This window comes from Antechinus flavipes, chromosome 5 (genome assembly GCF_016432865.1).
Source record: "Antechinus flavipes isolate AdamAnt ecotype Samford, QLD, Australia chromosome 5, AdamAnt_v2, whole genome shotgun sequence".
Lineage (NCBI taxonomy): Eukaryota > Metazoa > Chordata > Mammalia > Dasyuromorphia > Dasyuridae > Antechinus > Antechinus flavipes.
Window position 1 is genome coordinate 204,720,579 of NC_067402.1, and position 14,097 is coordinate 204,734,675.

The 14,097-nt window shown below is 32.8% G+C and overlaps 1 protein-coding gene across 1 annotated transcript in view; it reads right to left on the bottom strand.

Annotated features, from left to right (window-relative positions):
* The window catches only part of FRS2 (fibroblast growth factor receptor substrate 2), a 103,217-nt gene that overhangs the window by 7,211 nt on the left and 81,909 nt on the right, over positions 1-14,097 (bottom strand). Inside the window, exons 6-7 of the mRNA XM_052001462.1 lie at positions 8,615-8,801; positions 565-723 (exon numbers count right to left, since the gene is read on the bottom strand). Coding sequence (XP_051857422.1) covers positions 565-723; positions 8,615-8,801 — 346 coding nt within the window. The remainder of the gene's footprint in view (positions 1-564; positions 724-8,614; positions 8,802-14,097) is intronic.

Below are 14,097 nucleotides of genomic sequence, written 5' to 3' on the forward strand. Positions count from 1 at the left end.
AATCAATGACAATTCAGTCATAACCAATATTTGTTTTAGATTCATATTATTCAACACATCTATATCTGTACATCCTGGGCAGATAAGCCCAAGTCCCCCAGGGAAAAAAAAACAAAAAACCACAATACAACACACTTCCTTCCAGACCACATACTCTGTCTCCAGCTTAAGACACCACAACCTGCTTAAAAAAGCAGTCTTTATGGAATTGCAATCAGTATTTTTGTCTGTTAGTGCAACAGCTCCCACCTCTCCTGTAAGCCATAGCTACTAAAGACCTAGGAAAGAAAATTCTTGTCATTTAAATATGTGGTAGTGTTAAAGGGTTCAGTGTTAGAAACAGAATAGTTGCATCATGAAACAAAGTACCACGTCCTTTGCAGATTAAGGACTTCTGGGCCCTTTCCATCTGACTTGCAGGTGAAACTAATCTTTGTTGTCAGGGACTGTCTTACTCTTCTACTTACAAATTCCTTGCAAACAGTATATGCCTCCCTCCCTCCCCAACTCTGTCTCTCTGTCCCTCACCTCTTCTTAAGCATCTTTGTGAAGGCAGGTACTTACTAGTGGGTGTTCGAGGGGTTCTGGGGACTTCCAATTCAGTCTGTTGGTGATTCCTTTCCACTACCGGCTCTTCTACCACATTTATGCTATTATTCTGCATAATCTCTTGTAACATATTAAACAATTCTTCTGCACGGGTACACTTAAAAGCAAATATTCCTACAAATATAAAACAAAAAGATGGCAAATGAATGACTACCATAAAGAAACAAAACTACTTAAGTTCATTTAGACTACAATGAAAGAAGTCCTTTTAAATGGATAAAAGATCAACCCCTTGCACTACCATATACCAAGTATTTGTTTTTATGAGAAAGTATCTCATATGGAGATATATCCTTCCCTGTTCTCCAGAAACTTGGAAGTCTACTAGGGAAGAAGATAATCACATGAACAAAGGGTTTACTATGTGCATAAGAAATATGTAAAATATACTTTTGATTGAAGAATTTAGCAGATTTCATAAAGTTAAGTGGTATTTATGCTAGGCTATCAAATGATATCATAAAATTCTAAGTGTATACTTTACAACATACCTACTTTAAAACAAGTTTTACATGCACTGTTATTTTATTTGATTCTCACTACAAATTCTGTACTGATATAAATATTATTATTATTATTATTATTGTTATACTCATTTTACAGATAAGGAAATGGGGGTCATATGATTTGTCCAATACTCCACTGTTATGAAGATATAGGCCAGGACTGGAACCCAAGACAGATCTTCAGTTTCCAATGCTAATGTTTTTTGTTACATTAAAATGCTTTCCCCAAAAGTACTTATTCTAATAGAAGACCTGTAAATATAGTTTATGTGATAAATGAGGTATATTTCATGAAACAGTAAAGAGAATAATATGCAGACAGAAAACTTTGGTCAGACAAGATTGCCTTTTTCTCCGGTTTCTACTGATAATCACGATTAAAAAAAAAAAAAAAAAAAAAAAAGCCTGAAGATTTAAGGAAAAGGCTGGGGAGAAAAAAGCTTACAGACATTTCAAAAGACAGAAACAATTGAATTTTTGTTTAACTCTTGGAAGATACACAATGGATAGTAATGCTATTAGGATGACAATCTTGAGCCATGTGAGCTCTGAGCAGTGAAGGAAACTCACAATAACAGAAAAGAACAAGGCAAAGAAAAAGAAAAACTTTGGGGAGAAGGAAGGCAAGGAGAGTTACTTGGAGTAATCTTGCATAATCCAAATTAAAATATATGTCCTCATCTTCTCTCAACTTGTAGTTTTAATTGTTTTCCTTTTTTTCTAAGCAAGCTAATTAAAATGTAACATTTATTATATGGCGTATTATCCCCATAACAATTCTGTGAGTCTATAATAAGACTCCCATTTTATAGATATTCTCTGAATTCAAGCAGAAATCCAGTGTTTTCCACTATGCTATGAGTCCTTCCTCCACAATGCCTTTAACCAAATTAAATCTGACCTAGTTAAAAGTACCTAACTACTTTTCTTTTTTGAACCCTTATAATATTCGAAATTTGCCTGCTCGATTTGCTTTAATCTTTTGAGATATAAGTCAATAATCTAATTTCCAAATTGCATCTCAGCACAGAAAAAAAGAGGAAGAATACATTCTAATGACTTGAAAATTTTGTTTATGAAGCCTTTTAAAATGTTATAAATCTTTCTAGGAAAATAGGCATGATATCAAAGAAGAATTAAAATATCTTTTTTTTTTTTTTTTTAATCGTCTCATGGAAAAAATACTGGACTAAGGCCCAAGATACCAGTGCCAGCCCTGTCATGAGTGAGTTGTGTGATCTTTAGCATGTCTAACACTCTGGACTTTAATATCCTCAGCTGTAGAAGAATCTCTAAAGTCCCAGGTTTGATTCCATGTTAAATTCTGTTATGAATTTGTTTAAATGATTTCTTCTAATGGTAAGTAATGGGTATTTTATAAAATCCTTTGTCAAGTTAGCCTTGACTCAAAAAGTCAAAAAATTCCATAATATTCATATACCACAATTTATTCAGCCATCCTCCAATTGATGGGCATCCACTCAGTTTCCAGTTTCTGGCCACTACAAAGAAGGCTGCCACAAACATTCTTAAAGTGCCTCTCTTTTACTCAAAAAATTCCAATAGCTCTTTTGACTCTACGAAAAAATATAAACCCTTCTGTATGGCTCTTAAAACCCTATTAAATTTCTAAAACTCTACACCTTTCCAAACTCACTGTGTTTAAAAGACACCCTGTATTTTCCCACCCTGCATTTCTATTGAAGGACATTATTCCTCCAATTTGTGTCTGTGCTATTTTCACCATTCCTTCTTACATCTATCCTCTTCTCTCTAGTCGCACTCTCACCACCTTAGTTCAGGCCCTCAATACCTCTCTTTCAGATTACTGTTAACAGGCTCCCATGGGATTTCTTTACTTCAACTCTATTCTCATTCCAGCCCATCATCCATATGGCACGACAAAGTGATTTTTCTGCAGGGCTGATCTGGCACTCACTCCCCTACTTAACTCTAATGGTTCATTGCTGCCTGGCCCCATCCTATCTTTGCACAGTCATCTATCCATTGATTCCCCTTCCTGCATTCTGCAACCTGCTAAAGTGGGATTTTCTTGGTTTGTTACACACAGTCTCTCATCTCTTATCTCTGGGTCTCTGTTCTATCCATCACCCTCTACGCTTAGGAATGCTCTCCTGCCAACAAAAAAATTTTTCTCTTCTTTTAAGACATATCCCAAGTACCACTTTCTAGATGAAGCTTTCCTGATCCAACCACTTACTCTCCTTCCTCCCAGGTTACTTTATGACTTTACATTATTTCTGGCTTTCTTTTTTATATTTATGCATGTGCTTGTTTCCACTGTTAGAATATGACATTATTTATAGATGTATCTATAATATCTAGCATTTTGCTTAGCATTTAATCCATACTTGTTGACTGATTTATTAATTCTTTAAGAACTCTATATTCCAGTCAACTTAACCTGCTCACTAGTCTCTAAATACCACATTTTATTTCTCGTTTATATGTTTTTCTTTTTTTTTTTTTTAAATTATAGCTTTTTATTTACAAGTTATATGCATGGATAATTTTACAGCACTGACAATTGCCAAACCTTTTGTCCCAATTTTCCCCCTCCTTCCCCTTCCCCCTTCCCCAAGATGGCAGGTTGGTTTGTCTTTCTTAATAGGCGAAAAGTTCAACTCAAGAGCCACTTCTTACTGTGCTGACTTTCTTAAGTTCTAGTGTCCTCCTACTAGAAGTTATTTTGTATATACAAATAATCATTAACTTACTTACAGGAGGTTAACATTCCTAGAAAACAGCATAAAGTAAAAAATGCAAATGTTGATACATTGAAACTATAGGATAACAAGGACTTAAGTCCTGTGATCACCAAAACCTCTAATTTTTCACTAAAGAATTTATATAATATTTATATAATTCTTTAGGACAAAACATCAAAACACTAACATTAACAAAATACTAACTCATTTACCCACAAACTTGGCCACTTTTGTATTTAAATCCCTCACCTATCTCTGAGAGGTTACTCCAGCACTTTTTGGAGTGGATTCAAACTTTTACAAATACTTTCCTCCTTTTTGCAGATGTAACAAATTATTCATTCATTAACACCAAACTTATGGCCAACAGTAGTTGCAGACATTCCCTCACAAAGTTTATCTAAACTTTTATTTGTTCACTAAGTTGCATCACTAACTTTACATGCTTGGGTTTAGAGCCCAAAGGAATTGCACCAAGCTTTTGGGGCAAAATTGTAACCTAAAACTTGTTTTAAAGGTTAAACAATGAAAATATGAAGTGAATGTATGGAGAGCTCTTTACAATGGTACTGTACAAAGCTGTGAAGCACTTCATAGGATATCATTCATTCCACAAATTATTTTTTATTGATTTCTTTGATTTACTTTACTTTGATTATAGGAATAAGTGATTTTCCTTAGACTAATCTTTTGTTTTCCTTATTTAAAAAAACTTTCCCCAATTACATGTAAGAAATTTTTTTAATATTTAAAAAGATTTTGAGTTACAAATTCTCTGCCTCTCACTTCCCTGCTCCCTCCCAGAGGTAGTAAACAATCTGATATATATGTGCAATTATGGGAGGAAGAAAGGAAGAAAGAGAGAGAAAGAAAGAAAGGAATGAAGTTGTAGTTTGTCCTTCATTCTTGTGGAGAACCAATGACATTTAATTTGCAAGTAAATTGGATTTAAGTGAGGGAAGGAAGGCTGTGCAAAATCATCAACCTCACTTTTTCCTGCAGAAACATCTGGGTCCAGGGACAAACATAGATTAGGACAACTGGAAAGACCCTGCATTTAGTGGGAAACCTTAGCCTTTTTAAACTAAAGTCTTTCTCAGGCATCAATGATTAATGCTAGGTAAGGTAATGAGGCTAAAGACAGCTTCTTTGTTACTCCCACACACACACAAAATGAATCTGGAAGGGTTTCTGGTCAGAACAGAAACAATTGCTAGGTAAAACCACGTTGAACCATGAAATCCAAACAATCAGTGACTTATTGGCCAATCAGTGAGAGTCGGAGTGGTCTGGGTTTATGGCATACTCTGCTAGATTCCCCAGTAGAAAAAAGGGAAGGGAGGAAAACATTATGCTTCATAAAGTCTTTGAAATGATCTTAAGTAAATGTATAAGTAGAAATCACAGTTGTTCATTGTACGATATTGCTATTACTGTTTGTAAGTCTTGGTAGGTTTTTTCCAAATCATCCTGCATGTCATTTCTTATAGCATGTTAGTGTTCCATTACAACTGTTTGTTGTTTAGCCTTTTCTTGTTTAGCCATTTGTTTAGCCATTCTTCCCAAATTGATGAACATCTCCTCAATTTCAAATAATCTTAACTACCACAAAAAGAGCTCTTATACAAATATGTCCTCTTCCCTTCTTCCCTGACTTCTAAATACTTAATAGTGGCATTGCTGAATCAAAGATTATACATAGTTTTATAGACCTCTGGGCAAAGCTCCAAATTACTCTCCAGAATGGTTCGATTAGTTCATAACTCCACTAACAGTATAGCCCAATTTTTCTACATTCCCCTTGAACATTTATCATTTTCCTTTTCTGTCATATTAGCTAACCTAATAAGTGTTAAGTGGTACTATAGAATTGTTTTAATTTGCATTTCTCTAATCAATAGTGACTGAGAGCATTTTTCATATGACTGAATTATTTTGATTTCTTTGAAAACTGCTTGTATATATACTTTGACCATTTATCAATTGGGAATGACTTGCATTCTTATAAATTTAACTCAGTTCTCTATGTATTTGAGAAGTAAATTAGCCTTTGTCCAAAAGATCTGCTCTATAAAATTTTTTTCCACTTTTTTGCTTTCATTCTAATTTTGGCTGCACTGATTTTGTTTGTGCAAAAACTTTTAAATTGCATGTATTCAAAATTACCCACTTTACATTTTGTAATGCTATCTCTTGTTTGGTACTGAATTCTTCCCTTATCCATAGATCTGACAGATAAACTATTTCATGCTACCCTAATTTGTTTATGATATCAAACTTTATGTCTAAATCATATACTCTGACTTTATCCTGGTATTCAGGTGAAATATTGGTCTATATCTAGTTTCTGTCAAAATACTTTTAAGTTTTCCCAGCGGTGTTTATCAAATAATGAGTTATTATCCCAGAAGCTTAGAGCTTTTGGGTTTATTGAATACTAAATTACTATGGTCATTTACTACAATGTGTTGTGTATCTTATCTATTGCATTGATTTAGCACTCTATTTCTTAGCTGATATCCAGATTGTTTTGGTGATTATTGCTTCATTATACAGTTTGAGATCTGTTAGAGCTAGGCCACTTTCCTTTACATTTCTTTTTACTGATGCTTTGATATTCTTGACCTTTCATTCTTCCAGATGAAATTTTTTATCTTTTTTTAATTCTACAAAATTTTTTTGTAGTTTGGCATGGCACTGGTAAACAATTTAGATAAAATTATCATTTTTATTATACTGGCTTGGCCTACCCACGAACAATTAATATGTTCCCAATTGTTTAGATCTGACTTTATTTGTATGAAAAGTATTTTATAATATAGATCTTGGTAGGAGTTTGACAGATTCCCCCAAGTATTTTATTTTATGTTATCAATAATTACTTTAAATGGAATTTTTTTCCGATCTCTTGTTGCTGGATTTTGTTGGTAATATATAGAAATGTTGATGATTTATGTGGGTTTATTTTATATTCTGGAATTCTGCTAAAGTTTTTAATTATTTCAACTGCTTTTTTAAAAGTCGATTTTCTAGGATTCTTCAGGTATGTCATCTGCAAAGAGTGAAAGTTTTATTTCCTCACTGCTAATCTAATTCTTTTGATTTTTAAAATTATCTTATTGATAAAGATATCATTTCTGGTACAATATTAAATAATAGTGGGGATGGGCATCCTTACTCCATCCCTGGGTCTTACTAGAAAGGTTTCTAGCTTATCCTCATTCCAGATGATATTTGCTCATGATTTTAAACAGATTTTAAGGAAAGTTCAATTTATTCCTATGACCTCTACTGTTTTTAATAGGAATGAATATTCTGTTTCACAAACTTACATGTATCATGCCTCTCATTTTTTCTTTACAATGAATACTTGATAATATGCACTGTTGTCAATGTGAAAATAAAAATGAGGCTATTAACACAATTTCACAAATGCTTGAAGTTGCAAAAGTTAAACATACTAATATTAATATTTAATTTTCTATGTATATTTATTCTCCAGTGGCATATAAAGTCCTTAAGAGCAAGAACTAATTGCTTCATTTTTGTCTTTATATCTCTGTGCCTACCATATAGTAGGCAGGCTCTTAATTAATGCCTGTTGAATTGAATAAATAACATCCAAATATTTTAAGTAAAATTTTCAAAAATTCACAAAACTAATACATTTTCTGAACATTTTATGTTAAACTAGAATTACATGTAAGATAATTTGCCCAACCATCTAACTCAAATTTCAAAGAAACCCAATTTAGGGGGCTTGCAAGTGAATATAATTTGAGTTTAAAACTAGGGGTTGAGGGGATAAAAAGGCTTTAAAAAAATGGAGTCAAAGCACTAATAAAAATAAGATAAATTATTAACACAGTAATAATTTCAGACATCAAATCTTTTGCTAACAAATATAAATTGCTAAAGCAAGCCAAGCAAAATTATACAATGGAACAATTTCACATTTTCTAAATGTTATGCTTAATTTTTTTCTCTTGAAAATAATTTCAATACAGAATAACACAAATATATATGTTTTTGTGCACATATGAAAGTGAAACTAAGAAAAGTTCAAGTGTAGTAATATTTCAGACAGCAGGTATATTGTTAAAAAGTTGAAAGACAATCTACTGTAAATCTAATGTATTTCTCTCTATAGGAATAACTTCATTTAAAAAGGTCACATGCTATGTTTTTTCATTAATGCAAATGATGACTCTCTCCTAATTCATATCTATTTGTAAATCTGGATCTTTATCCTATTGTCTATTTTCATCCTGTACTGCCAATATTTCACATTTACTGAGCACCTAAACTATGCTAGCTATGGCTCTGGGCATAAAAATGACACTACTCAAATTCTACAGGGTCAAGCTAATGAATTTCAACATTGACACTGACAAAATGACACCAATTTATAGTTCAACAACTAGAGTTTAATTTATATTTAGTTAAGTTTATATTTGAGGATTAAAGTTGTGACTTCAATACTACTCAAAATTCTATACTGTGTCAAATAGGCTTAGGTTTCATTTGTGACAAAACTGAGACTGAGACAACTATTCACTATTCAGACAACTATCCATGTGCCATCAATACTTCTTGAAGTTTCTGTCACAGTAATATTCTTTAAAAACTTAGTTAAGAAAGCCAATTGCTTTTAATATTTTCTTGTTGAAAAGGTTGAAATGTCTAAGCTATCTAAAATTTTGTTTAGGGTCAGTAGGCACACTTTAAAAAATCACAAGTATTTAAATATTGTTAAAAGATCTCATGTACCTTGTCCAGTCTGACATCTCCGGCCACTTTCAAAAGAGAAAAGATTTGAGTCGTAGCCATAACGACGCAAACAAAGATAATGCCATTTTACAGCATCTCTTTTACGGGTGTGTAAAATCAACTCTGTGTCTGTAAGCTCCATTATGCCAGAACCCAGTTCATTGCCATCATCATCCACGTTAATGACCTTTAAAAAAGAAATACAACAAAGACTTAAGCTAATATAGTAACAGTTAATAATAGCATCTATATAGCACTATGTCAGGCACTTCAGCAAAATCAATAATTTTTCTCCCAACTGATCTCGATTTTCCTTTTTCTCTTTCCCTTCCTTTTTTTCTCCCTCTCTGCCTGTCTGTCTGTCTGTCTGTCTTCTCTCTCTCTCTCTCTCTCTCTCTCTCTCTCTCTCACACACACACACACACACACACACACACAGTTTGCCAATTCAATAGAAGAATAAAAAGTCTTCAGTTGGTTCATTCATTCAATTAATATTTATTGAATGATTACTATGTAAATAAGACTATATACAGGGAGAATATTATGAAAATATGGTACTTATGTAGGACTAGAGAGATTTTAGAGACTATTTAGTCCTGAGTTCGTAATTCTAAGAAGTATAGGCCAAGAGAGATTTTAGAGACTATCTAGTCCTGGGTTTGTAATTCTAAGAAGTACAGGCCTGTACATACAAATATGGAAAGTTAAAGTGTAAGGAAATATGTGGCTAAATGTCAAATGTGTAATATAGTGAGCAATACAGGAAATAAAAACAGAAATATCATCATGGACTAGAGGGGAGCCTGAAAGACCTCAAAGGTAGTAGGACTTTGCTATTTGCTTATTTAAACTGAGATACATAAGAAGGATAAGAAAGGGTGATGAAGAAGTCAGGCAAGTAGGGGCATGAAAGGAGGCAGAATTATGAACTGACAATGAACAAATGATCAAAGGTGGGAATGGGAAAGATGTTTACTTCAAGTAAAATCAAGTAAGGATGGACTTCAATGCAACAGAAAAATAATGAATATGACATTTTAATACAACTAAAATAGGATTTTATAAATCTTATCTAGGACTTTGTAGTACGGGGCTCACAACTAAAGGAATGCAATGAAAGCACTTAGCTTTCTCAAAAAGAAATGATTAAACAAAAGGATAAAAGTATATGTAAAAATATATTCATATATCTAAATCTACAATCCTATGAAAGAAAGCATGTTAGCAGAGAAATTAAAGGGAAGACAGAAGAATTGTCACTATGAGACTGTCCAGAAATAGAGGTTGTGGATGCTATTCTTGACTGACAGCACATATCTGGCAAGGAGGCAAATTGAGAATGACACATCAAATTTAAACAGTTTTAAGATCTTCAAAGTGCTTTACATATGTTATTTCATTTGAGTCTCTCAAAAGAGCCTTGCAAGAGAGGTCCCATATGTTTTACTCTCACCTCTATTTTAAAGATGAAGAAAGTGGGGTTTCACAGAGATGAATCAACTTGACTCTGGCCACAGTTTGTACATGTGAGGGCAAGAACTAAACCCAGGATTCCTAAAATGCAGAATTGTTTCTACACTATCATAATTTTTGCTTTCAGAGATACATATAAGCATCACTATGCTACATGAGGAGTCAGTAGGTCAGGGAAGCACTCAGGCACATGGGGGGAATGGGATGAATCTCAGTTATCTGGGTATCTTGTGAAATTTCTGCTAAAAACAAATAAAATGATAAATTTCTGATTTTCTTTGCCAATCATTTCATCTCTATGAAAGATTTTATCTCTTAAAATGGGGTATATGTAGAAACTGTTCATTAGAATCCAGTTGTGAACAAAGAGGAGGAACAAATCAAAAAAGTAAAAATGACTGGAAACTTGGGGGAAAACAGCCATGTCATCTTAAGAGTTGGTAAGTAACAAAAGAAGCAAAAATTGGTCATAGTTTGGCAAACTTCAAGAAAGACTTTTAAAAAATTGACAAATATGAAAGGCATGATTCAAAATGAAGGACCAACCAGAATAGGAAGCTCTCAATCAATCAACTATCATTTAATTAAATATCTATCATAGGTCAGGCACAGAAAATATAAAGACAAAAAAAATGGAAAGTTCTTTCTTTGTTTAAGAGGAACAAGTAAAGAAGAAAAGGGAAGCAAAAAGAGAAAGTATTTATCAAGCACTCACTATACTCGCTATGTCTCACTCAACTCTGTGAGTTAGATGCTATTATTATCTCCATTTTCTAGCTCCATTTAGTGACTTGCTCAGGATCACACAACTACTAAGTGTCTGAGCTGAAGCTGGATTTGAACTCAGGTTCAGCATTCTATTCACTGCATTACCTAGTTGCCTAAATATAAATATTTACAGAAATGTATTCAAAATGAAGAGATACATAATTTTTGGGGAAGACGCTTAGCAATTAGAGAGAGGGTGAGATCTTATATAGGTGATGTCTGAATTTGAAAGAAACTAAGGGCTCTAATAAAGATGAAGCTAAAAAAAGGAACACATCCTAGGCAAGAAAGGATACCTGTGCTAAGGCATGAATACTGGACATAAAAGCACTGTGTGAGAAACATGAAGAATAGTGTAAGTAGACCACAGAGGATAAGAAATAAGTGCATAATAATGCTATAAATGTGTGCTTTAAATACAAAATAGAAGTGTTTGTGTTTGACCTTAAAATAATAGCAAATCAATAGAGACTTCTGAGTAAGTCATATCTGTGATTTGAGGAAATTAATTCAATCAATATATTTTTTAATATCTTAAACTTTTTCAATAGTATTTTATTTTTCTAAATACATGTAAACATAGTTTTCTCTTTTGAAAAAGTGATTTTTCATTTTCCCACTTCCCCAATGGGTAAATGTTAGGCTTTCTTATATCCTTTTTGGGGTTATTAAAAAAAAATTTTTTTTCAATAAAAAGAGTTTTCAACAACTTTTTTGTAAGACTGCATTCCAATTTTCTCTCTGTCACTTTCCCCCTCCCCAAGACACCAAATAATCTGACATAATGTATATGCTTTTCAACATTCATTTTTTGTAAGATTTTGAGTTCCAAATTTATATCTCCCCTTCCCTTACTTTCCTCTCCCCAAGAAAGCAAGCAATCTGATACAATGACTTTAAACATCGATCAGCCTGCTCATCATTTCTTTTAGAATAATACTCCATTACCTACATATACCACAACTTATTCTCCATTCTCTAACTAATGGGCATCCACTCAATTTCTAGTTCTTTGCCACACATAAAGAGCTGCTGCAAACATTTTTGCACATGTGGATCCTTTTTCCTCCTTTATGATTTCCTTGGTATATAGACTAAGTAATGATACTGCTGGGTCAAAGGGTATGCACAGTTTATGTATGCACAGGGCATAGTTCCAAATTGCTCTTCAGAATGGTTGGATCATTTCACAATTCCATCAACAATGCACTAGTGTCCCAGTTTTCTTACATCCCCTCCAAACATTTATCATGATCTTTTCCTATCATTTTAGCCAATCTGAGAAATGTGAGATAATACCTCAGAGTTGTTTTAATTTGCATTTCTCTGATCAACAGTTCAATCAATATATATTAGGCACCTATTATGGACCAGACACTATGGTCAGACAGTCATCTGCCTTAAGAAACATATAATATAAAAGGGGAGATAATACACAGATATATACAAAGTAAGTTATATACAGGAGAAGCTGAAAATAACTTAGAAGGCATTAAAATTAAGAAGGGGTGGGGAAGGCTTCCAGTAAATGATGAAATTTTAATCGGGACTTAAAGGAGGCCAGAGAGATCAGAAGTCAGAGCAGAATGTGGAGAGTGTTTTAGGGAAGAAGATTTACCACAGACCCTTGGGCCAAGTTAGAGAAAGAATAGAAATGATAATCCAAGAAAGGAGACTAAATCTCAAAAACTAAATTCTAATAATGCAATCACAAATTATCCTAATAAGGAAGAAAAGGGAAGTTATCTAAAGAATCAATATTTTGGAAGGAATATTCTGATGAGCTCAGATTTTTTTAAAAAGGAAATATAAAAATGGGGGCTGAGTCATATACTATGTGACTAATGTCAGAAAGTAAAGTCCCCCAAATAAACTAAGGTTTATGAAAAATGTTTAAAAAACAAATCAAGCCAAAAGGGCTTTGGAGGCAAGGCATACTAAAAGTAAGGTATAAATGAAGAAAGGGATAATTTCATCGCCTGGGGGAAATGGTACAATCTTTATGCATGACTCAAATCAAGTAGAAGTTGTCATCTAATATTTTCTTTACAGTAATGATTTAAATTACATTTTCAATGTATATTGAATTTTCAATTTATAAAGAACTTTACAAAAATTACCACATACATATTTACATATTTCATAACATACAAAATGATCTTCAAGCTGGTGTGAATCAAATAAATTTGGTTAAAAGGGATGGCAAGATAAAGAATAAAATACATATTATAATTAGGTATTTTCTTCATGAATTTAAGTTTTGAAATTAAGACTAATAATATAACCCAGTTGATAAAAAGTCAAAATATTTGAACAAGCAATTTTCAGATGAAGAATTTAAAACTATCTATAGTCGTAATTTTAAAATGCTCTAAATCACTATTGATTATAGAAATTTAAATTAAAACAACTCTGAGATATTATATCACACCTATCAGATTGGCTAAGATGATAAGAAAAGAAAATGACAAAATGTTGGAGGAGATTGTGGACAAACTAAGACAATATATAATGCCCCATTGGTAGAGCTGTGAGCTGATTCAACCATTCTGGAGAGCAATCTGGAACTATGTCCAAAGAATTATAAAACTTTATATGCCTTTTGATCTATAGCAAAACCATTAATAGGTCTGCATCCCAAAGAGATCATTAAAAAAGGAAAAAGGACCCACAAAAATATTTATAGCAGTTTTTTGTGGTGGCAAAGAATTAGAAATTGAGGGAATGAATGTTAATTAGGGAATGGCTGAATAAATTGTGACATAGGAATGTAATGGAATATTATTGTTTTATAAGAAATGAGAGCAAGTTGATTTCAGAAAAGCCTGGAAAGAGTTACATGAACTGATGCTGAGTGAAGTGAGTAGAACCAGGAGAAAATTGTGCACAGTAATAGCAACATTGTGTGATGATCAACTAGGACAGACTTAGATTTTCTCAGCAATATAGTGGTCCAAGAAAATTCGAAAAGACTTGATATGGAAAATGCCATTCATATCCATGGAAATCTGAATGAAGATCAATATGGAAATATCTTTAACATGATAGGATATGTATAGTCATATTGTACTGCTTGCTGTCTTGGGGATGGAGGAAGTTAAGAAAGGGAGAAAAATTTGAAACTCAAAATGTTACAAAAATCAATGTTGAAAAATATCTTTATATGTAATTGGAAAAAAAATACTATTAAGTGAGGGTAAGAAAATTCTAGAACAGATTAATAAATCAATTGAGATCAT